Here is a 27653-nt window from a genome sequence, read left to right as displayed (position 1 = left end):
ATAGAACGAGTGGAACAGGACAAAGGGGGTGACCAGTCATGAGAAGGCCCCTGCTTACCACCTAAGATGTCTGCTGGAACTAACAAGGACTGTACCAGGGGAAAGGATTGGTCCCAGACTAGGAAGGAGTCTAGTCTGTGAAAGAAGCTTACTGGAACATCTCTGAGGGTGAGATATTACCTGCAATCAGTTCCTTAATGTATTAGGGTTAGATGTGCGTGTTTTTGCTTCATCTTGCTTGGTGACTTACTTTGTTCTGTCTGTTATTATTTGAAACCACTTAAATCCTACTCTTAATACTTAATAAAATCATTTTTGTTTATTAATGAACCCAGAGTAAATGATTAACACTTGGGGGAGCAAACAGCTGTGCATATCTCTCTATCAGTGATATAGAGGGCAAACAATTTGTGAATTTACCCTGTATAAGCTTTATACATAGTAAAACAGATTTAATTGGGGGTTGGATATCTGGGTACTGGAGAAGTGATCTGCTGAGCTGTTTTTGGTTAAAGTCTGCAGCTTTGGGGGCGTGGCCCAGACCCTGGGTCTGTGTTGCAGCAGGCTAGCATGTCTGGTTCAACAAGGCAGGGTTCTGGAAGTCCCAAGCTGGCAGGGAAAACAGGCGCAGAGGTAATTTTGGCACATCAGGTGACAGTCCCAAGGAGATCTCTGTGACCGAAACTATCAGAGGGGGTTCCACAGAGGATGCAGCCAAGCTGTTCTCAGTGGTGGCAGATGACAGAACAAGGATAAATGGTCTCAAGTTGCAGTGGGGGAGGTCTAGATCGGATATTAGGAAAAGCTATTTTACTAGGAGGATGGTAAAGCACAGGACTGGGTTACCTAGGGAGATGGTGGAATCTGCATCCTTAGAGATTTTTAAGGCCCAGCTTGACAAACCCTTGGCTGGGATGATTTAGCTGGGGTTCGTCCTGCTTTGAGCAGGGGGTTGGACTAGATGACCTCCTGAGATCTCTTCCAACCCTAATCTTCTATGATTCTGTATCAGACCTTTCAAAATCTTAAAGGCCCATGTCCTGTGACTGGGCTGGGCCCTAGGTACCACTGTCTTTAAAGGGGCAGTCTATGCCACCACAATGCCATTTTTCTGCAAAATTTGCTGTCAGTTTCATAGCCTCACTTTGAGATATCATCAGCCTCCCCTGACAAATGGGATTTCTGAATCCTTCTCACACAAATTCTGTTATTTATGAAGGCAGTTGTCATAAATATAAAGGGAAGGGTAAACCCCTTTGAAATCCCTCCTGGCCAGAGGAAAAATCCTCTCACCTGTAAAGGGTTAAGAAGCTAAAGGTAACCTCGCTGGCAGCTGACCAAAATGACCAATGAGGAGACAAGATACTTTCAAAAGCTGGGAGGAGGGAGAAAAACAAAGGGTCTGTCTCTGTCTGTATGCTGTTTTTGCCAGGGGCAGAACAGGAATGGAGTCTTAGAACTTTTAGTAAGTAATCTAGCTAAGTATGTGTTAGATTATGATTTCTTTAAATGGCTGAGAAAAGAACTGTGCTGAATAGAATGACTATTCCTGTCTGAGTGTCTCTTTTGTAACTTAAGGTTTTGCCTAGAGGGATTCTCTATGTTTTGAATCTAATTACCCTGTAAGGTATCTACCATCCTGATTTTACAGAGGTGATTCCTTTACTTCTATTAAAAGTCTTCTTGTAAGAAAACTGAATGCTTTTTCATTGTTCTAAGATCCAAGGTCACCTATGCAAATTGGTGAGGATTTTTACCAAACCTTCCCCAGGAAGTGGGGTGCAAGGGTTGGGAGGATTTTGGGGGGAAAGACGTGTCCAAACTACGTTTCCCAGTAAACCCAGTTAAAGTTTGGTGGTGGCAGTGGAAATCCAGGGGCAAAGGATAAAATTAATTTGTACCTTGGGGAAGTTTTAACCTAAGCTGGCGAAAGTAAGCTTAGGAGGTTTTCATGCAGGTCCCCACATCTGTACCCTAGAGTTCAGAGTGGGGAAGGAACCTTGACAGCAGTGATTGTGGGTCCAGAGCTGAATGCACAGATTGCAAGTTAAGGGGTCCAGTAGTATGTATTTGTGTTAATTTGATCCCAATATCATGTCTCCTCTTTGGGACTTGTCTAGCTGAGATATAGAAGTCAAACAGGAGAAAGACTGGAAGAAGTTAAATTGGTCCTCACTTAGGTATGATAGATGTCAAAAAAGTTAAAACCCCAAAGGATATTTTGGGCCAAATCCCACAGTCTTGACTCAGTCAAAATTGCCTCGTTGGGAGCACTGACTAAGGAGTTCAGGGTTTGGCTGTCAGTGTGGCTATGACGGTAAAATATGGCACTCTGGATTTGCATTTTCTCAATAAAAGTTCTAAACAAAATACATATTTTCTGCCATTTGTATCTATCAAAAATAAAACCAACCCAACTTGCCTCCCATCCTGCCACGGTGCTGTTGGCTGGCTTTATACAGCATATGATCTTGGTTTCAGCCTGCACCCACCAAATATTGATTTCTGACTGTCAAACACATATGATGATCCACTTAGGTCAAGTATAAAAGTGGGCACAGTCCTGGGGACAGACCTTCAACAGGGGCTAAATCTTAAAAACAAACAAAAACCACCAACCAACCCCCCCACCTAAAGTCTTTCAGCAGCAAGATGCTCTTCCTTGGTAGTTATAGCAGCAACAACCAACTAGCCAGACTTTTCTCAATCAAACAGTATGTTACAGCTTTAAGGGTATTGCTGGAGAGTTTTGGAAAGGAAAAGGGGTTAGTTCCTTTTTCAGCTATTCTGCTGCACACAGTTGTACTTCACTGTAGGTGTCAAGAGAGGATCCAGTCCATATCTATAGCAGGTGGGTAAGGTACTCCTCAGCTCTGTTTATGGAGCGGAATGAGTTTGTTACTCTTGAACTCTACCATTTGCAGTAGTTGCAGTTTTAGAAATAGGGACAGACTGCGGCTCTGATAGGGAAGCAGTGTGTAGTATGAAGCTGGATTAACCCCAAGATAATTTTCAGGGAATTCTTAAAAAGGACTTTGGCCATTCATATTCAGAATCTGACTTTTGACTGTCCAGTCCATTCTACTATTTGATCAGCTGTGGGACTTAGGGATCCAGTCCTCTGGAGTGCTGAGCACCCTCAGCTCATGCCAAAATCTATTGAAGTGAAGGGTATTCACTATGTCTCAGGAGATGATTAACGGCTTGCAGATTTGGGCCCTAGGTGACCTGCTGCTGAACTAAGATTTAAAATTCCATTAACATTCAGCTTCTTAATGAAGTGTAATATAGTAATGAAGCACAACTGCCCCGTAGAGGCAAAAAGTCAAATGAAAACAAACTTTCCATCAGGCTTTCTGCATAAATAGAGAACAGCATTTCTTTCTAACCTGCTTTAACAGATTGTGCGTTTTTGTGTGTTGTGTTATTCCCCATCTTGTACTTTGCTAATGCTGGATACAACAGGGGAATTTCCCTAGTTTGGCTGCTGTTCTCATAGCTAGGAGATTGGGAGGATGTTGTGAAGTAACCATCTTCAAAAAAAGAAAGTTTTGTTTTGGCCAGTTTTTGTGGTTTCAGAATACTTGAATGTGCTCTGGCCAGCACACAGACACATGCAGACATTATCAGCGTCAGCATGCACTAATCAGCAATCAGCATGCACTCTATCAGTTACCTACCTGGGCAGTGTTTATCCTATGGGGAATTTGGTGGTTATGGGATGGCAAAGAGGACGTATGTGGGAGGGCTTCCCACATCTGGGCTTCCCTTGCCAGACTCACCCAGATCAAATGAGTTGAATGCTGCAAGAGTTCCTGTCCATAGTTCCTGCCAACCTCCCTTGACATCAGGTTAGGACTTCAAGAAATTGATTCAGATATAACAGTCGGTCTTCCTGCCCCCCTGCCCTCCTGCATCCACTTCTTGCTGCAATTTCCCCTGTTTGTTTGATCTCTATGCAAATCACCCTCCAGGAGGGCTGAGACTTGAAGCTATGTACATCTTTCTTTTGGAGGCAAACAAATGGCACTTCAATCAGACCTGGGTTTAGGCTTGAACATGACATTTTTCATGTGGTGATAGATATTTTTGACATTTTGGACTGAAGCAAATCTTAACTAAAGTGGCACAGGCACATCAATTGAGTATTGAACAAGAGAATGTTGCTACCCACCAAACTGTTCCTCGAGAAAGACATTTTCCAACACTGTCCATCTTTTCATTGCTAGATTTCTGTATGGATCTTAGGGCAATTTCATTTTTTAATGTTCTTTTTATTAGACTTTTTCCACAAAAAGACAAATTGCCAACATAAGATAAGTAACAAATTAAGAAAACAAAAGATAAATATGAAAGATAGTTAAAGAAATCCAATAATGATGAAGTAAAATAACTTAGTTGAACACTAAATCCACACAGACATTAAAAGAAAAGGAGGACTTGTGGCACCTCAGAGACTAACCAATTTATTTGAGCATGAGCTTTCGTGAGCTACAGCTCACATGAGCTGTAGCTCACGAAAGCTCATGCTCAAATAAATTGGTTAGTCTCTGAGGTGCCACAAGTCCTCCTTTTCTTTTTGCGAATACAGACTAACACGGCTGCTACTCTGAAACAGACATTAAAAACATTAAAATTAGTATACACAAAAGTAATGGACAATACGGCCAAAAACATGCCTTACAGAAAATACAAACCAAGCACATAGCGGGGCTTTCAACATTAGGTGTACAAATAATAGCTCACTTCATTTCCAGCCATGCCAACAACTCCTTACCACGGTGTTCTCAAGAGTTCCTTCCAAAACACTGCAGACTGGACCTCTTATCTGGAGACATTTGACCATGGTACTCTATCTCACTACTGCTCACTGTTAGTCTGAGCGACTATAGTTTACTCTTCTCCAAAATCAATAGCTTGGGTGTTTGCTCTTTCCCCTCTCTCCCTTGACCCTGGTTGTGTTTCTCGCTATACCCCTGTCAAGCTTCCTTCCCCACTCTGAACTCTAGGGTACAGATGTGGGGACCCGCATGAAAGACCCCCTAAGCTTATTCTTACCAGCTCAGGTTAAAAACTTCCCCAAGGAACAAACTTTGCCTTGCCCTTGAACAGTATGCTGCCACCACCAAGTGTTTTAAACAAAGAACAGGGAAAGAGACCACCTGGAGACGTCTTCCCGCAAAATATCCCCCCCAAGCCCTACACCCTCTTTCCTGGGGAAGATTTGATAAGACTCCTCACCAATTGGTACATGTGAACACAGATCCAAACCCTTGGATCTTAAGAATAATGAAAAATCAATCAGGTTCTTAAAAGAAGAATTTTAATTGAAGAAAAGGTAAAAGTATCACCTCTGTAAAATCAGGATGGTAAATACCTTACAGGGTAATCAGATTCAAAACATAAAGATTCCCTCTAGGCAAAACCTTAAGTTACAAAAAGACACAAAAACAGGAATATACATTCCCTTCAGCACAGCTTATTTTACCAGCCATTAAACAAAAGAAAATCTAACGCATTTTCTAGCTAGGTTTCAGAGGAACAGCCGTGTTAGTCTGTATTTGCAAAAAGAAAAGGAGTACTTGTGGCACCTTAGAGACTAACCAATTTATTTGAGCATGAGCTTTCGTGAGCTACAGCTCACTTCATCAGATGTTTACCGTGGAAACTGCAGCAGACTTTATATACACACAGAAATCATGAAACAATACCTCCTCCCACCCCACTGTCCTGCTGGTAATAGCTTATCTAAAGTGATCAACAGGTGGGCCATTTCCAGCACAAATCCAGGTTTTCTCACCCTCCACCCCCCCACACAAATTCACTCTCCAGCAGTGAATTCACTCTCACAAAACCTGGATTTGTGCTGGAAATGGCCCACCTGTTGATCACTTTAGATAAGCTATTACCAGCAGGACAGTGGGGTGGGAGGAGGTATTGTTTCATGATTTCTGTGTGTATATAAAGTCTGCTGCAGTTTCCACGGTAAACATCTGATGAAGTGAGCTGTAGCTCACGAAAGCTCATGCTCAAATAAATTGGTTAGTCTCTAAGGTGCCACAAGTACTCCTTTTCTATTTTCTAGCTAGATTACTTACTAACTTTACAGGAGTTGGAAGGCTTGCATTCCTGATCTGTACCCAGCAAAAGCATCACACAGACAGACAGAACCCTTTGTTTCCCCCCACTCCAGATTTGAAAGTATCTTGTCCCCTCATTGGTCATTTTGGGTCAGGTGCCAGCGAGGTTACCTTAGCTTCTTAACCCTTTACAGGTGAAAGGGTTTTACCTCTGGCCAGGAGGGATTTTATAGCACTGTATACAGAAAGGTGGTTACCCTTCCCTTTATATTTATGACAAACTCTATGGGCACATGCTTGGACAACAGGTGAATTAAAACTAACATTATCCATCCCTGCTCTATTTTCAATTTACTGAGTACGTCCTATTCTTAAAACATTTACCTCACCAAGTCATGTACTTTATCATGGTAAACAGCAGTAAAATGTACAATAGCCTCCAAGTATAAAACAAGCAAAGAACAAAGACATACTTCAAAACCCACCAATTCCTAGAGATCCATTTGCAAATCTTGGTGATCATCCCTACGATCTCATACGTAATGAGAGAAAGATCTTCTTCTGTCAAGGAGCAGTTATTGATCCTTGATTCTGAGAACTAGTATGTGCCAGCCCTGGTATCAGTTAGAGCAGCCTTGGGGCTGCTCTAACTTATGCCACTGGCACATAGTCCTAAGCAAACTCTGGAGAAGGACTGTGATAAAAATATGTGATTTGGAACATAGAAATATATTGCAGGATTTGCCCATGCCAGAACCACCACCAGCCTGATATCCTGGCAGAGGAAAACAATGATTCTGGAAATCAATTCTGCTGGTTAAATTCGGCAGTAATTTCTCAGGTCAATTATCTGCAGTGAAAGTTTTGCATCAATATGGACTGCAGGATTTGGCCCACTGTATGTCAAAGCTGATAAAAGGAGATTAGGGGTTTTTTTAAACGGCACAATAGCAGTCTAGAACTCCCTCCTAACAGCTGTTATCTTCTTTAATATGTTTAAGCAGTGAAAATAAGTAATTCCCAAATATCCTCCAGGTCACAAAATACCTTGATTGCTAGTTATAACATATATACTATTTTCTGATGTTCACTGGAAGGGTTAGGGTTAGGGTTAAATCCCATCTTTTATATTATCTAATAAGTAAATTGTAGATAGAATTATGTTATATGCAACTCCTAAATTATTACAGCCAGTGCACAATTCTGTGGCAGAATGTGTCCTATTAATGTTGAAGGAGAAGCCAGCATTCTGTGTTACCGTTTCACTGCAGATTCAACATCAGGTTCTAGTCTTCTCACCGTGAACAGGGGGGCTTTAATTGCTTAACTCCCTTTAGTGGAAATTGGAGTTACTTACATAAATGTCTTGCATGATAAGAAAAGAATAGAAACTTGTGAAGTCAAAGTTCACTTGCTTGCACCTGTTTTGAGAAGGAAATTTAGATGAGGCTAAGTTGAAATCAGAGCTGGGTCCAAAGAAAAGCCCAGAATTGAATCTGTCAATTTGAGGGTATTTGAAATCTGGATTTGAATTTAGCAACCAGAACTCAATCTCTAACTGAAATGTATTGATATTTAATAGTTCAGAGCTTGAATGTAGCTGGAATAAAAGACAACGAAGGAATAATAGTTTTTTTCTTACACTTCATGTAGCGCCTTTCATCCAGAAGGCTCCAAAAGCACTTTACAAACTATATATCGGGATCACTCACCCACTGCTGGAATGTAGCGACCTCTGGAGTGTAACACAGCAGCCATTCTGCGCCAGCTACACTACACAACAGTGTTCTTAGGAAGGGCCGGGAAGAATAACTTATCCAATAGAAACTATGGATACTTATCTTTAAAGGAGCCCTCGTCTAGAAGAGAATATGAGGCATACACGCAATACATGCAGCCTATTTTTACAGCAGATAAAGCATGCTGTATAAGCCCATGTAGCACATACACAATACAGATATAGTATTATGTAGATACAGGGAATAGATGCAGTATACTCAGGCATGCAGCATATATTCAGTACATGAAGTGCATACAATGTCTGTACAGTCCTCTACAGTGGTAGGTATTAACCACTTATAATGAGTGTTACACTGAACAGAGGCCATGTTGTGAATGTATATTAGATACCCTCACACTGTTGGTGCATTCTGTTGCTTTCCGCCACCTGAGTAGTGCAGGTACCTTTCTCCAGTATAGTCACACCTCTTAGAGTGACTGTAAATACAAAATGATTAAAATATTGAGCAGACAAACTATTATTTTTATTTTAATAAAATATCCTTCCTGAAGGTAAAGCAATCTCATCTCCAGATAGCTCCCTTAATGCAACATTTGAGAAGTTTTGACATTTATTTCAGTCTCTCTCTCTCTGAGCTAACTGTTCCTGGTACCCACTTTGTTTGCATCTCCTTTATGCTTGTTGCAATTTGGGTGTATTTATTCTCTGCTCACTGGTGTCTTTGACTTTTAATTTTAGGCCAGGTGGCACATTTGTTTTCTTATAGTGCAAGTGGCAAATAGTTTCCACGCCCTCTCATGATGTCACCTATTTATCTATGTTGCATTTGTCCAGTGTTTGGAAAGCCACAGGTAAATAAAGGTGAACTGAAAGGTCTACATGATTTTCAGGGAATAAGTTAAAAAAAGCAGAAAGTCCTGGCCTGTTGTGTGACTGTACCAGGTACTTACCCATCAGCCAACCAGAAGCCTCCTTTCAAAATGTTCACATCATAAACATTTATAAAATATCTCATTAGAATTCATGTAAAATATAATTCATTCAGCTGTGAATGATGAGATCCCATCCACACTTTTCACATGTATGACATCATACTCATGGAGTATGACATTAAACCAAGAGGGACTGGGCTCTTGGAGTGTGATGTAAGAATGACTCCAATGGCAGACAAAATGAGCGCACATAATGAGCAGAGTAGCATGAGGCAGCAGCAGTGACCAAGAGCTAGGGGTAAAGTAAAAGAGGTGGGGGTATGAAAGTGGCAAAAAGGGAGGCAGCAGGGAAAGGACTGCATAATATGCAGGGTGGGGATAGTAGGGAGAGGCAAAAGGTTGTGCGTGGGACAGGGTACAGCAAAGCAAGAAAGGAATGGCATCCCATGTGGGGCATAGACCCAGGAGTCTGATTTATGTATAATATAAATTAAAAAACAGAAGAATGGTGACTTTAAGGTTCTCTGGGTTTCACTGACTCTTGTGGTTCACATTGTCACTAGAATATTTTGATTCTGTTATTGTCATATAATTTCCCCCAGGTCAGGCAGTGTCCCTCCTATTTGAATTAGACACTGTGTACACTACTCTCTATCTACTGCTGGAAATTGGCTCTAAAATTCACTTTTACACATCAAATTTGACTACTTGTTTTCAGATGTCACCAGCCTCTACTGTCAGCTGTTGACTCTAGCCTGGTGAATATTTAACAAATATAGCAAAAATCCTGCAGCCAGCTACCATGTAAAGTCCTACGTTATTATCTAAATAGATTTCACTAATATATATATAGAATCATAGGACTGGAAGGGACCTACAGAGGTAATCTAATCCAGTCCCCTGCACTCATGGCAGGACTAAGTATTATCTAGATCATCCCTGACAGGTGTTTGTCTAACCTGCTATTAAAAATCTCCAATGATGGAGACTCCACAGCCTCCCTAGGCAATTTATTCCAGTGCTTAACCACTCTGACAGTTAGGAAGTTTTTCTTAATGTCCAACCAAAACCTCATTTCCTGCAATTTAAGCCCATTGCTTCTTAACCTCTGAGGACAGTACAAGAAGAACAATTTTTCTCCCTCCTCCTTATGACAACCTTTTATGTACTTGAAAACTGTTATCATGTCTCCCCTCGGTCTTCTCTTTTCCAGACTAAACAAACCCAATTTTTTCAATCTCCCCTCATAGGTCATGTTTTCTAGACCTTTAATAATTTTTGTTGCTCTTCTCTGGACTTTCTCCAATTTGTCCACATCTTTCTTGAATTGTGGCGCCCAGAACTGGACACAATACTCCAATGGAGGCCTAATCAGTGTGGAATAGAATGGAAGAATTGCTTCTCATGTCTTGCTTATAACATTCCTGCTAATACATCCCAGAATTATGTTTGCTTTTTTCGCAACAGTGTTACACTGTTGACTCATATTAGGCTTGTGGGCCACTATGACCCCCAGATATCTTTCCACAGTACTCCTTCCTAGGCAGTCATTTCCCATTTTGTATGTGTGCAATTGATTGTTCCTTCCTAAGTGGAGTACTTTGCATTTGTCCTTATTGAATTTCAGCCTATTTACTTCAGACCATTTCTCTACTTTGTCCAGATTATTTTGAATTTAATCCTATCCTCCAAAGCACTTGCAAACCCTCTCAGCTTGGTATCATCTGCAAACTTTATGAGTGTACTCTCTATGCCATTATCTAAATCACTGATGAAGATATTGAACAGAACCAGACCCAGAACTTATCCCTGCAGGACCCCACTCAATATGCCCTTCCAGCATGACTGTGAACCACTGATAACTACTCTCTGGGAATGGTTTTCCAACTAGTTGTGCACCCACCTTAGAATAGCTCCATCTAGGTTGCATTTCCCTAGTTTGTTTATGAGAAGGTCATGTGAGACAATATCAAAAGCCTTACTAAAGTCAACATCTACCACTTCCCCCTATCCACAAGGCTTGTTACCCTGTCAAAGAAAGCTATCAGTTTGGTTTGACAAGATTTGTTCTTGACAAATCCATGCTGACAGTTACTTATCACCTTACTTTCTTCTAGATGTTTGCAAATTGATTGCTTAATTAGTTGCTCCATTATCTTTCCAGGTACAGAAGTTAAATTGACTGGTCTGTAATTCCCGGGTTGTCCTTATTTCCCTTTTTATAGATTGGCACTATATTTGCCCTTTCCCAGTCTTCTGGAATCTCTCCCTCTTCCGTGATTTTTCAGAGATCTATGACTTGTGCATATCAGTTTTCACAGCATTCTAGACAATAGAATTTTAGTATACAAATACTCTTACAGCTACTGCAGGCTGATTGGCTAACAGGGACCCACTATTGCAACTCTTAATCACGCATCAAACATTTATCAGTCTGAGCCTATTGTGAAATACATTTGAAAATGAACAAAGGGCTTCTAAAATGGTTTCCTACATCTCTATACCAAAAAAGGGTGTCACAAAACAAAGATGCATCTTTAGACTCCTCCAATCCTGGAGCCAGCCTGGCTCCCGGAATATGTTAGATCAGCAGCAAATCTGCCCTAAATTACCCATGGTTGCCAATAACCCCAGCAACTGAGTATAGACAGGATATAGGAATGCTACGACCATGCCTCTTTTCCCTGCTCACACCCACAACACTAGGATGAAGGGTAGTGTAGATTCCAGTAGCATGGCTCTGTGCCTCTGATGTGAGGAGAAGCCTCAGGAAGATGTATCCACAGGATTTATACTGCCAGTCAGTGTTCATGATACCAAAGTCTCAATTTTCATAGTTCTATCTGTGTCCTACAGTAGCTTTCAAGGTGTTTAAAAATTCCCTAAGTAGATCTAGACAGATAAATGAAATGCTAATAGGCTGGAGCATGGCTGGAACCTGTAGGCTGACAGTTCAAATCTTGTCTAGGTTGGTGGTAAATTAGAGCTCTAATAATCTTACTTTTGCTTGGTGGCCTGTGTGAAATGGTTTAAGCCCAGCTCCAAGTGGACAGGTGCCTAAATCACAAAAACTGCCATCACTATGAGCACTAATTAACAAACCTTCCCATGGACGGGCAGGTAATATGAAATATCCTCTCACTCCAAGAATGGTCCATCCAAGTCATAACACCTTACAACATAAAGTCAGAAATGCTAAGCCTAACCCACAATACCTATCTGGATGCTGGGCAAATGTAAGAATAGAGGTTACTCTGGTAAGGCATGAACGATCCCACTGACAATAAATTATCAAGCGTAAAATCTGCAGTTAATACAGGAAACAAAATGAAGAAAACCACTGAAACTATCTTGGATTCCTGAACAACCTCAGTCCAAGGTTTGGCAAAAGTTTATTTGGATTAAAGGAGAAAGATTAGATTACCTCTTATTAGTGAAGTAGTTACTCATTTTTTTTTAAAAAAAACACCTGATCTATTGCACAACACATTAAGTAGCAGCATAACAACATATTGTTCATTGCAGCTCACTCATGATAGGATTCCATGGAAGTCTGCAACTCATGAGTGGGTTATGCTGGCAATTCTCGTTGATGTCTCAGTTCACAAACACCACACATATCTCTTAAAATGAAACTAAATCAGTTAGCATAAAACTCAATACAAACAGCAGAGAATTGATTTTAAAAATAAAAATCCTAGAGGACTCAAAGAGCTCCATACCTAGCATTGTATTGGGATCACAATTCAGAGACTTATGGGTTGAAAGAGAAAAACCAAACCAAACCTCCCCCTATACTTTAGTGCCAACATATAACAAGCTTCTTGAGTCAAAGTCAATTAAAACCTGAAGTTGTAATGAAAGAACTAAATGCCAGGAAACTAGGATGAAAGAATTACTACCACAATAACACCAAATAGTTACCGCCTGTTGACGACTGAGTCATGTGCAGTCTGGCCTAGTGGTTGGAGCAAGAGTCCAGCCTACCAGTTAGTGCTGAATCCAGACAGGGAGGGTCCAAGAGTGAAGTCAAGAGTTGTAGCTGGGTGTCAGAGACCAAATCCTAAACCAAAGGATTAACTGGAGTCACAGTCAGAAAGCATAGAAGAGGGTCAGAGCCAGGAGTCAAAAACCGAAGCCTAAGTCAAAGGGTTAATGGCAGTGCAGTTAGAAGGCGAAGCTCAGGGTCTGAGTCGGGAGTCCAGAGTCAGGAAGAAGCCAGGAGCTTGAGCAGGAGCAGGTACAGGTTGGGGCTGGAGCAAGGCTAGAGAACACAGATGGAGGGACAGGTCCAAGTGCAGCTGTGTGCTAGGAATAAGTTGAACAGCCACTGAACTCCTGCTGTTACTGAACTTAACTATCAGCCTCCTGATTCCTTCAACCAATCATTTGGGGGGAGGGATAGCTCAGTGGTTTGAGCATTGGCCTGCTAAACCCAGGGTTGTGTGTTCAATCCTTGAGGGGGCCATTTAGGGATTTGGGGCAAAAATTGGGGATTGGTCCTGCTTTGAGCAGGGGGTTGGACTAGATGACCTCCTGAGGTCCCTTCCAATCCTGATATTCTATGATTCTATGATCAGGTGGCACAGCCAGACAGCTTCTATCAGGGCCAGATGTGCTCTACCAGGTTGCCAAGAGATTGGCTATGCTGCAGGCTAGGCCCATGACATTACTCCCACCTCAAGGGAGCCTCATCGGAGCCATGGGACCAGGTTTTAGAGTGTATTTCTGATGGAAGGCAGGTACGAGTTCTGGAGCATGGATGTTTTGCTACCAGCTCCCATGATTGCTCTTCTGGTCCATAGCCTTCCCAGTCCACCTGATAATAGCATGTGGCTTGAATTCACTTAAAGTCCAGTATTTCCCTAACCTTGTACTCCTCTTGGTCCTGGACATTTACAGGGAGAGAGTGAGGAAGCACAGTGGTCAGGAAAGGGATTTTCTACATAATGTTTCAGACAGCACACATAGAAAACTCGGTGGACCTTCAAGAATTCTGGGAACTGGAGACTAAATGCTACAGGGCTAATTTGTTCCATGATCTTAAATGGGCCTAGGTCCTGGTGGTCCAATTTGGCTGAAGGATGTTCGCATCTTCTACTGACACGGTTGGTGTGGCTTGGCATTTGTTGGCTGGCATGATGTTTGTAACTCTCCTTGGCAGCTTCTAGGTGTTTGGTAAGCTCTTAAAGGTGGGCAACTAGATCTGCTGCGGCAGGGACTTTGGAATCTGTAGGTGCAGCTGACTGGAGGTAAGGATGGAAATCATAATTTCCATAGTACATTTTAAGTTGGGTAGATGCATGGGTGGAGTTGTTGTATGCAAACGATGCATATGGCAGAAGGACAACCCAGTCATCTTGATGATAATTAAGAAAGCAGTGGAGGTATTGTTCGAGGATCTGGTTCATTTGTTCTGTTTGCCCATTGGTCCGTGGTTGACAGGATGAGGAGGTAAGTGGTTCCATTCTTAAGAGATTGCAGAGTTTGTGCCAAAACCAGGAAGTGAATTGTAAATCTCAATCTGAGACTATTCTGGTCAGGAGACCATAGAGCTGAAAAATCTGATCTAGGAAAATATAGGTAATTTCCAGGGAGGCTGTGATGGAGCAAATGGAAATAAAGTATGCCATCTTAATGAGGAGATGAACAGTGATGAGGATAACCATGCAACTCTGGAAATGAGGTAGCTCCACGATGAAATCCAAGGATACCAATGACCAGGGTCAAGATGGGGTAGGCAAAGACTATGGAAGAATGAGTGGTTTGGCATGTGGGCACTGGATTCAACAGCAGAGACCATATGAACTAATATACCTCTTAATATCAGTAATCAACCATGGCCAATAGAAATTCCGTAACTTGGTCTTGAGTTTTGAAGTGGCCGAAGTGGCCAGCAACTGGTGTATCATGATACAACTTTAACATCTTGAGACTGAGCTGATCCTCTAGGATGTACAAGGCACCTTCTACAATAAAGCAGACCATCTTTCAAATGAAATACTGAGCTAGGCAGATTATTAGAATAATCTAGGGTCTGACAGATTTTAGTAGCTTGGAGGTCTTGGGGAAACAGGCACCAGAGGAGGGACATCAGGTCCCTGTTTGTTGACCCTCGAATAAAATTTGAAGGGCATAAAATAGTAGCCAAGGGAGCTGTATCTGACTCAGCATATTCATCCTTGTAGGACAAGGTGTCTGCCTTCCCATTTCCTGATCCAATATGGTAGAGAAATTGATAGAGATGATGAAATTGAATCTGGCAAAAAACAGTGACCAGTGGATCTGTCACTGGTTATGGTTCTGAGCTGTTTGGAGATATTCCAGATTCTTGTGATTGCTAAGGACCTGAACCAGGAAATGAGCTCTCTCTAGAAGGTGCCTCCATTCTTCAAATGCTGTCTTTATCGCAAGTAATTTCTTGTCCCAAACATCATAATTCTTCTCAGTCGGGTTAGTTTTCATGAATAAAAGGCATAGGGGTGAAGTTCGTTATGAGACACAGTATGTTGTGACAGAACGGTTCCAATGAGTTCATTAATAAGTGGCAAAGGGTTTTGGACTGTCACTTTGTTCAGAGCTCAGTAGTCAACACAGGGTAGTAAGAAGCCATCATTAGGTTGCCAGAAGACAGGCTCTGCTACAGGCTAGGTTCCTGACACCACTACTGCAAATGGGAGAGAATGTTAGATTCCACTTAGAAATTAGTTGGTCACCCAGCATGGTAATAGCTGTACCAATCACAAGAAGGTCATGTGTCACAATCACTCTTAAAGGTGTAAGCCCTATCAGTGGAACAGAAGACATCTAAACAAAACCAGGGAGGGACCATGGTATGCTCTGTCTTGAGGACATCCAGAATGCTGCCCACTGTGCTTATGTACTGAGAAGAACACAAGTCCACCAGTCAGTGATAACAAAAGCAATAGGAGCATCAACTTTTCCTGTCTTCTCCTCCTCTCATTTTGACTGTTGTAGGTCTGTCCTTAATGGCCAATGGAGCTGCACCCATATACACCAGCAGAAAATATGGCCAAAATGTGTCTGCTAATCTCTTCATTTGTACTTAGACATTGAAACATTCCCCTACTCTTAGACGGCTTGATGTCCATTTGCTAATCCAGTATCGCCTTAGTTTTCAAGTTCCTTCAGAGTCATTAAATGAATCTTTAATTTCATATTTCTAATCTCCAGCCTGTTTCCTAGGCACTTGAAATACTAGATTTCTATCTCTCTAACCCCTTGTCTTTCTACATTGGGCTGCACTCACCATTTGGAAGAGCTCCCCTGCCTCTCTGCACCTGACTCCTTGATCCTTTCCATACCCCATCTCTAAACTCATCTTTTTTCCATGATCTAGGACTTCTAACCTACTCATTAAAAAAACTCCTCTCCCTGATTCTTTGAATCTCCCTGAATTCATTCATTCTCTCTGACTGTTGGATTCCTTTTCACTTCATGTTTTACTACACCATACAGATGCTAACTGTATGAGATGTACTGTAATCTACATTTAACTTGTATGAGCATACATAGGCTGTAAGCAGCTATGAAACATTCTGTAACAAGTTTATACAAATGACACTTAAACATAAATTCCACTGCATTAGCAGAGAGAGAGAGAGAGAGCACGTACATGAGGGGATTGTTCCATAAGCACTAATAATTATCCTTCACAACATGCTTACTGTTTTAGCCAGAAGTATGAAACATACACCTTCCCAGACCAATGACTTGGCATCAACTATTACATCCTGTACACTTGCTCTATGGCTAGGCACTTTGGTTTGGGCTGGTATTTGACAGGCACCACCATTGCATTGGCAGACACTTGATAGGTGATGCTGCCAGTGGCACATTTTTACTTCTCTTTGTCCATACAACTATCTTTGCAATATTCATTAAGTGGAAGAGAAGTACATAAGAACTGCCATACCAGTTAGGACCAATGGTCTGTTTAGGCCAGTATCCTACCTCCTTACAGTGGCTAATGAATTAGAGAAAGTTTTGAAACACCCAAATAAACCTAAACCATACAAAACTGTCCCCTGGCTAGAATTCCTTTTCGACCACGACTGGTGACCATTTTATGGCCTGAAGCATGAAGACTGATACTCCTGGTCATTTACAAAAAAATCCTAGCTATTGTACCTGCAAGTGCTCTTTTTGTTCATATAAATGTCAAGTAGGAATGAAATGTGGAGCCCCTAGTGCTCAATATTGTCACTTGTTTTCATGCTGGTTTTCTCACGGTGGCAGCCTTCTGGAATGTTACAATTTTAGAAAAGTTTGGCTTCTGATCTGAACTTTATAGCTTAAGCTCAGCTCTGGTAGTCACACATATACATCCTACGAAAGATGGAAATCATGGTTTTAATCTCAGAATTGGCACTGGACTAACTACCAGTTGGACTTCAGGCAACGGAAATATTCAAGAAGCTGAAGCATGCTATGAGGGAACCATCATCTGTTTCTCCTTTTATTAAATGTGGGAAATATTATGTGCTACCAGCAACAAGACAGGAATGGACCCAATGGCTTTCGCTGTAATATAAAAACATCAATGTTTTCCCTCCATGTATTCATTAAAATATATTTTTCTTCTACTCATGGCCCTGATGGATCATCCCAGCTTATGAAAACTAAGCTTCTGCCTGTCTGATTATTAAATCATTTCCAAAGCAGATGGGAAACTACAGCGGTTTAAACAACTAGGCTGAGACTGCATGACTAAAAATAGCACTGGTAGGCTACTTTTAATTAGTAAGATGATCACACATGTCAGAGGAGAGAAATGTAGATTATATGGATTTTTGTGTGTGTGTGTGTGTGTGCGCTTAAAATTAAGTTATAACCCTTAATACCGGGTGCTATTTATAATATGATATATGATGTCTGATTTTTATGATGTCATTTATCTATACTTGTGAGCAGAAAAAGGATAACTCAGCTTTGGTTATGTCACTCCTTGCCATACACTGAAGAAAACTGTATTAAGTTAAACCTGCCACTTGCACAGTGCCATCTTTGTTAAAATGAGGTGGATTAGAAGGCACATTGAAGCAAGAGGCTGTCAGATCTGCAAAGTCCTGCCCACCTTGACTGTGACTGCCCCCTAGATTTACTCCACAAGAATCTTCCCAAGGCCCCTTTGAAAGGTTTAAAAGATTATAGGTTTTGAATTATGCTTTCAAAGAATGACCATCAAATATGTGGCCCAATGGGCCAGGTGAATCTTGATGGATGTGTAAGTAGGGTCTGAATGAGCTCTCCCCTGATACCTAGTGTTGAGCTGGGGGAAAAGACTTCAGGAACAGACTGTGTTTCGATAGACATGCCTACTCTGCCTAAGTGCGCAGCATGGTGGAGCTGCTTTGCCAAAATGATCACTTTTGGCTGGTGTTGGGTTACAGATCACTTCAGTATGGCGTGCAGTGGTAATGAAATGTTAACCTTAGAGTATGAAAAAAGGATAGCAGAACTGTACTTAGCCTGCCCTGAATGAGGAATTCCCCCTAAACTGAATCTCACTCACTAAGTAGGGGTTAGGGATACCAAATCCCAGTGAAGGAGAGAGTGTGGATACAGGTGTTCTGACATAGGGGTGTGGGCTCTGCCTAAGGAGCCCTGGACAACATTTGACTCTCCCCTTTGTACTGTTTAAAGACAGCTGATTGGACTCCATCGAGAGTCCTTTTTTTGTTCAGTGACCACTAGCGCTGAAATCAGTAATAACCAGGTGCTGAGCCTTACCCAGGTGTGGAATAGTGTTGCAGTGAAAGTCACTGCACAGCCTGCACTAGCAGTGAGGTTCCCCACTACCCTCTGAAATCACTGAGACTGGGTTTAGTGGTGGAACCTCAGACCATCATGTTGCAGCAGAGAGACAGAGGTAGCAGAGTGCGGTGGCAGTGGGATGGTGGCAGAGTGAATGGCAACCACTGTGAGCCAGTTGCAGCCGCAGTGCAGTAGCTGAGGCATTGCTTGGTGCTTCCCCGCTTCCCCTAGATGGGCGGTGAACTCATATGAATGTACCTCTGAACTGTGGGTCTTCACTGACCATGGACAGCAACTGTGAGTGGGGCGCAGTGGAGGGAGAGAGGAGTGATATGTTAAAGGAACATTTGTTGTTGGACTTTCATGCTGAAAGGTGAGAAACTGAGGCAAAGGACACAGCCCAGCATGCTCTGGGGTGTTTGCTATCTCATGGTCATTTGCTTTCAAATTGTGGTAGTGGTGTTTTCCCAAATTAATGCTGGATTCCTTTTCCCCATTTATTAAAAGTTTTCCTTGCTCTACACAGAGTCAGTGCTTGTGACAGGGAAGTATTGCCTCTTAGAAGCACCCAAAGGTGGTGTTTAATTTTTCCGGATTACCAGGTGTGGCTTGAGCCAGTTCTGTTTTGTATTGCTAAGAGGAATCCCTAGATATTGAACCTGGCTCTTGTTGCTGCCGACTCCACCTGGCAGAAGTGTTGCAGTTGCTTACATCAGACCTGTATATCTGTCCATATATTTTTTTAAGGACTCACCCTACATTAGAAGAGAACTTTGCATTTGCTCCACTTACAGAACTCTCGTGTAAAATCAGTGACAATTCTGTGCAGAGAACAGCTGTGAGATCTGCTCCACAGTATATACATGGACCATACATGGACCACCAATGTTGCACAGGTGGCTGTGACATTTGGTACTAAGACTGTACTGCTGTTCCCCCTGGCTGTGGTACAGCTGGGGTAAAGCCAGAGCTTGAAGGAAGAGTGCATGGGTGTGAATAGACAGCAGTGTTGATGATGCAGGGGCTGCCACAATGTACAGTGACAATGTCATTGCCCATGTGTTACTTCCTGACTGCTTGGAGGAGGCCTGAGGCTCAGAAGCAGAAAAGAAAATAACAATGAAAATATGAGCTGCAAATATTTCATTAGAGAAGTTGAGGAGTCTGAGGATATCTGGCATGTTGTGAGTTATCAGGTCAAGTGAGCCGGGACATGAAATATAATGCCCTGATTCTGCAGGTAGAACTCCCTTTGGTGGCAATGTGGAGCTCCACTGGGGAGCAATTGCAGAATATACCCTTTGTTACATAAGGGTCGTGGAGTAATGAGTACCCTCCCCGTGTAGTTGTGCAAAGATATCAATCATTGCTTCAGGAACATTTGTAAGTAAAACATGAAACATTTGTTTTTCTGACAATTCTGAAAGCTGCTGAAGGGCAAAATGTTGCCATTTCTGTTGGGTTTAATGTGAAAATGGTGGTATCTGGCTTCTGGGGAAACTTGGCACATTTTACAGTAAGAAAAGATTTTACACTAAGAAAAGATTTTACGCAATTTCATCTGTGAACCTCCTTCTGAGTCAAAACTATCCCAAGAGAAGTCCTGGCTTTATGGATTTGTAGAAATTAAGGTTCAGGATGAAAAGAATCATCTTAATAAGGTCTTGCTCTTCCTTACTACTCACTTGTCATCCCTGAAGGCTCCAAGTTTCGGTCTGGCTAGTAGGGTGCCATGGCGTCTTTTCTGATAGTAGTCTACCTGGTCTGGAGTTAAACTACATCATCCAGGATAGCAAGAACCTCAGAACATGACACTATATTTAAGAGCTTAGGGACTGAGCCCACAAAGCATTTCACCCACCTGAGAAGGCATTTTGGAAGCAACAAAAGCTTGTATTTCATTTTTACCTAAAACATGAGACAAAAACTGCAAAATATTTTGTGGTTTGAAGAAACCATATAACAAAATAAATGTTTGTCCTTTTCTCCAGTACTGGGAATCTCTCTTTTCACACCTCTATATTCATCAAACAAGTGTGAGGAGCCACAGGTCCTGAACCCGGGCCCATGGGCTGCTGCCACATTCACAACTCCACCCAACAGCCTGCCAGGGACTGGCATATTGGGAGCCCTAGCACCTTACATTCCACTGAAAGTACCACCCATGCCACAGGGCCCTGGTTGGAGGATCTCTGGAGCCACTGTTTGGACCAGGTACACTATTTAACCCAGAAGGGGATACAAGACGCTGTCTGTGCAACAAAGTGGATCCTGGCTTGCTGTTGCTACTCCCAGCCTTGATGCTGGTTCCTGACTTCATCCCTGCCTTTTTCCTGGTTCCTGCTTTTCTTCCCTTGGCTTGACTCCCTGACTCTAATTCAGCTCTGGCCTCTGACTCTGGTCCTGACCTTCGGCTCTGATTCCTGGCTTTGACTCTGGATTCCATCCTCTGGTTCTGATCCTTGCTCCCATTGCCCAACTCCTGCTCTGACCACTGTGTCAGACCACCCACTTCCCAGCCCCTGACAACAAGGAACTATGACATATAATAAGTCACAACAGAGAAATATTGAGGGTCCAATTTTCACTTACACTAAGGCTCGTTTTATGGTTTTCTGGCAACATAAAGAGACTTAAATGGTGTGGATACAGCCCCCAGGGAGGTCCTGCTCAGCTGATGTAGTACCTAGGTTCAGAGGTCCTCCTCAGCTGATGTAGTACCAACAAAAAGGCTTGGTGCTGTCTGTGCTCTCAACACACAGTAAAGAAGGCAGATTGTGGACATGTTAGAACATAGGTGGGCTGCACTCGCTTATGTCTACTCTCAGTTTCCCAGGGCACTTAAGTGGCCTGGGGAAGCAGACCATAAATTAGAATAGCTCCAATTTACATCATAGGCCTTGTCAGTGCTTTCCTGGGTCCTGAATACAGTGAGCACAAAGATGGCTTAAAACTATCATCTCTCCCCCGCCCCCTCAGCCCTGTCTCTAGTGCACAAACAGTGTAACTGAAAATCAGGCCAAAAGAGTTTTGATCACATGACGATAGGCATAAGGGGGAAAAATTAGTAGTCTGTAATATTATCAGAAATCCAGTTTCCTGTGTTGTTTAAAACAGCTTATTGATCTCATAAGATTTTAAACAAGAACAATTATTTTGTTTAAAGTGACAATGACAGGTTAAAAATCATATGGGTCAGATTTTCAGGTGATGTAAATTGGCTTGGATCCATAGAAATTAAAGTACAGCTAAACCAATTTATACCAGCTATAAAATGCAAGGACATCATTTACAGTTTACTGCAATACCTAAACTATAGATCAATCTATGATGATTGCCTTGACTATATTTTATACCATAACCCTAGTACTTCGAGATGAGATTTTCATACTAATCTTGAAATCAAAATCCTAAATACCATATTCTGCTCTCAGAACCATATTATGCTACTGTAAAACCAGTTACTCCACAAAAGTCACTGACTTACTCTCAGTATATATGAGCATAACTGGGAGCAGAATCTGGCTCCAAGTGGAAAAATATCTATACTATATTTCTTTTTGTTTTCTTCTCTCTCGCTTTCTGACAATTTTAGAATACACACACACACACACACACAGAGATTGGCTGAGTAATATTTTGTATATGATTGTGTTGTAAACATGGGGTTTTTTATGTCTCCCATATGCATTAACTATATTAAAGCACTACAGAGGAAACCTGCCAGTAGAGATAACACACATCTTTGGAGTCTGCAGACATATCAGATGTCACAACTGAGTTTCGCTTGTATAGTTAGCATGACAGCATCAGAAAGAACCCCTTGATGCCTACACATTGTATTATAGCTCACACTTACCTGAGTAGTTTCCCCTTTTCTATCTGTGTATCCAAATATTTTATCTTTATATATATGGTGCATGCGTATGTATTATATAAAAATATACATACATGTATGTACACACACAAATACAAGCATATGTACTGTATCTACATGTAGTACAAGTCCTTCATTACACAGGTGTTTGAAAATGTAATAAAGATCATGTTCTTTTCACAAAATCTTGTACTGAACAGTAGCTTCTTACAGATTCAACCGCATTCTGACTATCATCTTCATCATCATACATCACCTTCTCACAACACCACCAACAAATCTGGGCTACCAAGGAAGTTGTTGCAGTTGATACATAAAAGGTGCAATATGGGTATATATGTGTTTATATATATGTTATCATTAACCATGCATAGAAATCAATATGGATACAATACAAATGACGCTATTATAACCATGCTGTCCTACTACAATGTGCAAGGTAAGCCATAACAAATATTGTAGTGTGAAAATAGCAAAACCACAACCTGCCTTTTAACGCTAACCAAAATTGGCCTATTGATGTGGTGATTTTTATCCAGATTGCACATTATGGAATTCTGCTCCCCTCCCCCCAACAACCCTTTCTTAAGAGCTACAGTTTTGATGAGCGACTGAATTAAAAGAAAAGCTGCAAAAAGGCTAGCTGCCAAAAAATTAAAAAAGAACTAAAAAGTTAAGCACCAACACCCCACAACTAAAAGTAAAATGCCGAGGAAAGAAAAAAAAATAAGGAACTTACCACACTGCGAGTGAACTTTTCTAGAGAAGTTCTACGACCTTGCTCATTCTCTGGCTTTAAGGGGAAAAAAAGTGGGGAGAAAAAATACAGAAAAAAAACCTTCAGCTTAAATGCAGTTTTTCAAAACAGCAGCAAAACATAAGGAAGCAAAAAAATAAACAAAATAAATTAAAAATTGGATTTTTTTTTTTTTTGCAAACAGCAAACCCTTAAAGAATGAGAGCCACCAGCTGCCTTGGAGAACGACACTTTTTCTTCTCTTCTGTTAAAAATGTGCTCCATAGCTGAGTCAAAGCTACAAAACAGGGTCTGTGTAGTGTTGTTATTGATTTCTTGTTGAACTTTCCTTCTGTAGCTGTTTGTGCGGAGACCTCTGATTCTGGTTAACATCTGCCAAACAGTTGATTGGAGGCTCCTAGCCAGATTTTAGAAAGATGGAAGAACCATGTCAACTTTATAATGTTCTGGGGAGTGAATGCAGTGCTGGAGAAAAATAGCACTGGAATTACAGCCTGAACTCCTCTGTTTATTGAGAGGGTAGAAGCAGATTTTCACCGCACTACATCACTCAATGTGCCTCACCTCTTCTCAGGAGAAGCCACCTAGGTATGAGGCAGCATATGTACACTGTGTACGGCTGTGGAAAGATGAGGTCATGTTTTTGGCCCGGGTTTTGGTTTACACAGAGCTTAGGGATATTCATATGCTACAAGTCATAAAACTTCATTGTAATAAGACTGAAACACATACACCTCACCACATGAGGAACATGGCTCATCTCAGGACTGAACAGTATTTCATTTGGCACAAGAGAGATTCTTTTGGCCACTAATGAGGAAAGAAATTGATGAGTTATTGGCATGTTTGTCAGTATGTTGAATGGAAAAGACCTAATAATTAGAAAAAAATCACCAGCCCTTGGCAGAGCACAACAGCCACCACCCTTCTCCATTGTTTGGCTGCATTTAGACATTAGTAAAAGGAAGTAGAGAACACATCATTTCACTATATTTACACAGATCTCTCCAACAGCCAATAAATCCAGCAGAACATTTGACAATAAAGTACTCAGAGACTTTGTCCTTCAATCTGAATTTTCTGAAAAGATCCATGAGCATAAGGAATTTGAGAATCAACTCTTAAAGAGACTTGAGGAGTACGGTGAGATACAAAGCATCCATACCACCACACCTGACCATCTTCAAGGAACCCAGCTGAAACAGTCTGCAGAACTTTCTCAGTAATGATACACTGTCTGAGGAACAATACATTCAGAAGGACTGTCTGTACCACATAGTGCATGATTATAATTGTTCCAAACATAAATGGGTGTTCTCCATTTTATTGCTGTATGGTCCCATCGCCAAGATTTCCTATAGATAGGTTTGACTGTGTACAGAATAAAGTGGGAAATAGTCATGCCAAAAGTGACAGCTTGAGGATATGTCTGTATCAAATTGTGAAACCCATTTTGTTTCAGAAGCTCTGCTTTGTACTGTAACCTCCTTCTTGGAGTGTGACCTTCATGCTGTGTTATAACCTCCAGGGTAGATTAAAGCACCCATTTTGTGGCAGGGACTTGACAGCTAGTGGAAAATTCTAAAAAGCTGAGACTGAGCAAACAAGGGCCACCAATGTTGGATAACTTCCCTACTGGAACAATAGATTTTCTATCAGTAGGACCATTGACTTTGAATGACTGTCTACTCAGAAACTGATGGGGCCAGGGAGCGGGCTGGAGACTAGAACTTCTCCAGAAAACACAGAGGTGAAGAGGGGTGCTTCTCTAAGCATGAGGCCAGACCACTGCCACAGGCAAGTAAGAAGACAAGAAGGGATACCTAGCTTAAGGATGCTGCCCAAACCCAGGACTCACAGGAAGGGTGAGATCAGGCCTGGGGGGGCTGTGTTCGGGACTGTTTGCCATTCCCCAAAGATCCATAATTCCCTAGTGTGATTTTTAAGAACAAAGTGTATGGTTAACAAATTCCTTCATTACGCCTGCATTCCTGGCTCATCTGTCCCTGAAGGGGTTAGCTGAGAAACAAGAGCTCTCACAGCCAGGTGGATCCTGGGGGAATATGTCTAAGCAATTGGACATATTCCACTGCCCAAGAATAGTATCAAACACCCAGGGTCCATCCAGAAGTGTGCCCGAGAGACCAAGGGTTAGGGACAGTGATGAGTCATCACCCAGATGCAGGGGGCTTAGAAGCATATGGGTTCCAGCAGTGGGATCCATTAACAACTGACTGGTGTCCATCCAGAGAGGAGGACTGAACCAACTATGCAGACTGATGAAGAGAACAGCTGAAGAGGGCCGACAAGTTGTTATGGAAAACAGGAGAAATTCAGTAGTGTGATTGCAGACAGAAAGCTCTGAGCAGTGCTTGCACCCTGGAGACAGAGTCCTGGAAAGGAACTTATGTGAATGTGGCGAGCCAGGGAAAAGATGATGATATTGGGAGGATACAATTTATACTGGAGAAGAGGGAAGAAGAGAGGGCCATGTATATGAGATAAAACCCCTAAGAGAAACAGATACAAGTAAAGTACTTCTTTAGAATCTTCTGCCTGTGATTACCTACCAGCTGTGACTTCAGCTGGAATATCAACCCAAAATGACAAAGAAGGAGTACAGAAACAACAAAGAGAAGACACAGAGAATCCAAAAGGAAGGCAGGTGAACTGGTGAAGGCACCTGTAACTGGATATATGCCAAGCCTTTACAAGATTATACTGCCAATTCATTACCTCTACCACCAAAGAGCAGCACTTTAACGCCTAGAAGATCAGACTGAACGAGCTATCAGTGATGAGTCCTCAGAGACAGCAGGGCCAATGGAAATGGACATTGAAAGAAAACAACATCCCTTGTCTGCATGAGACAACCACGGAACATTCTCCTGAGTAACTATTTAAAAGAGCCAAGATGCCACCATAAGGCATCCAACACAAATGCTAGAGATTCTAGGATGATGAAATTGTATAACTGATCTATAAAATAGTGTTATTTAAAAAATATATTAGTTTACTGTGATTTTTAATTCTAAGGACAGCATTTCAGTAGGGAGAGAAGAGGAACAATGAGGCCATGCTTTCAATACTAGTGTTCATTGTGCAGGTTATACTGATATTCATATTCAAGAACCATGTATAAAACAATGTTAAATTGAGGGTTTTGGCCAAATATAAGTTAAAATGGCAGGTGTAATTCCAAACTGGACCACTGGGGAAGCTGTTCATTGTGGCTTCTATATGGCACACCAGCAGCACCTCTCTGCGCAGTACAAGAGTTGGTGGGGGCAGGAAAGCTGACGTGGAAAGTAAATAAAGGAATGATAGGTAAGGGGTGGGGAAGATGAACAGACTTTTCCTTCTGATTGGGTAAACTCTTGGAGAGTCAGAGAAACTCACCCCGCCCAAAGGGGTCCAGGGTAAATCAAGATTGGGAAGAGCAGAAAGAAGACTCCTGCTCCAGGAAGTTAAGAAGTTATCGTAAGTGATGGTCCTAGTCTTATTGTAATAAATGTCTGCTTCTCAAGCAAACTCTTCATGCCTGTGAATTACTCCCAACCCTTCTACCTATCCAAAGAGCAACACCTTCCAGGATGCCCAGCTAGTGCCAGTTGTGCTGGTGATCTTTGTGAGTTGGACTTCTGTTGAACCTGTCATAATTTGGTCACTGTGTGACAGTCACTATCTTCACCAACTCTGGGGACTGAACCAGGGACATCGAGAGCTGAAAGCACAGATCTTTACTAGTGGAGCTAAAGAACCAGACTCCATAGCTGGGGGCCATAACAGATCTATACCCTGTGTGGATTGGGCACTGTGGGGGTTGTTTAACATTCACACCACAGTGTGTGAGTGGAGGGAAGAGAGGAAAGTACAAGTAGCCTCCAGACTCACTCATATGTGGCCAGTGTAAGATTAAGTCACAATTGCAGTCCCTGTGCACGGGGAAGGGCAGAAACTCCTTCTTCCATGCACTCACAGGGAAGCATGTCTCCCCAGGGGAGGCACATGGGAGAGGTAGGGAGAAAGTGAGGCATGGAGCTGCCCTTTGACACAGATCAGGCCAAGTGCACCACTGCATCAATCTAAAGGACAACGTAGACTGTGCAGTACCTTTGTGCACTGGGCCTCTCAGAAGCACTGTCCCTTTTTGACAGTGGTGTAGCTAGGAGTGGAAATTTGGGTGGGCCCCGACTTTCAGGTGGAGGCAGAGGTGAAAATAAGCCAGTACGGTCCGGTACGGCATACAGGCGAGAGCAAGTACCCCACAGCGGCCGGAGCCCCAGACCCTTTAAAGTGCTGCCGGAGCCCCTGAGGTAGTAGTGTCTGGGCTCCAGTGGTGCTACAAAGGTCCTGCGGCTCTGGCTGCTGTGGGGAGCCCCGGGCCCTTTAAAACACCGCCCAAGCCCTGCTGCCGGAGCCCTGGGGTAGCGGTGGCAGGGCTCTGACGGTGATTTAAATGGCCAGGGTCTCCAGCTGCTTTGGGAAG

The 27653-nt window shown here is 42.2% G+C and overlaps 1 protein-coding gene across 2 annotated transcripts in view; it reads right to left on the bottom strand.

The window, feature by feature from the left end:
- The window catches only part of RGS6 (regulator of G protein signaling 6), a 305215-nt gene that overhangs the window by 7933 nt on the left and 269629 nt on the right, over positions 1-27653 (bottom strand). The window contains exon 16 of one of the 2 annotated variants that reach the window (XM_073350673.1): positions 23147-23200. The exons of the other annotated variant lie outside the window; for it this stretch is intronic. Coding sequence (XP_073206774.1) covers positions 23147-23200 — 54 coding nt within the window. The remainder of the gene's footprint in view (positions 1-23146; positions 23201-27653) is intronic. 2 annotated transcript variants of the gene reach the window in all.

Source organism: Lepidochelys kempii, chromosome 6 (genome assembly GCF_965140265.1).
Source record: "Lepidochelys kempii isolate rLepKem1 chromosome 6, rLepKem1.hap2, whole genome shotgun sequence".
NCBI classification, from domain to species: domain Eukaryota; kingdom Metazoa; phylum Chordata; order Testudines; family Cheloniidae; genus Lepidochelys; species Lepidochelys kempii.
The sequence above is the reverse complement of the archived record's forward strand: the minus strand, read 5'-3'. Positions and strand labels throughout refer to the sequence as shown.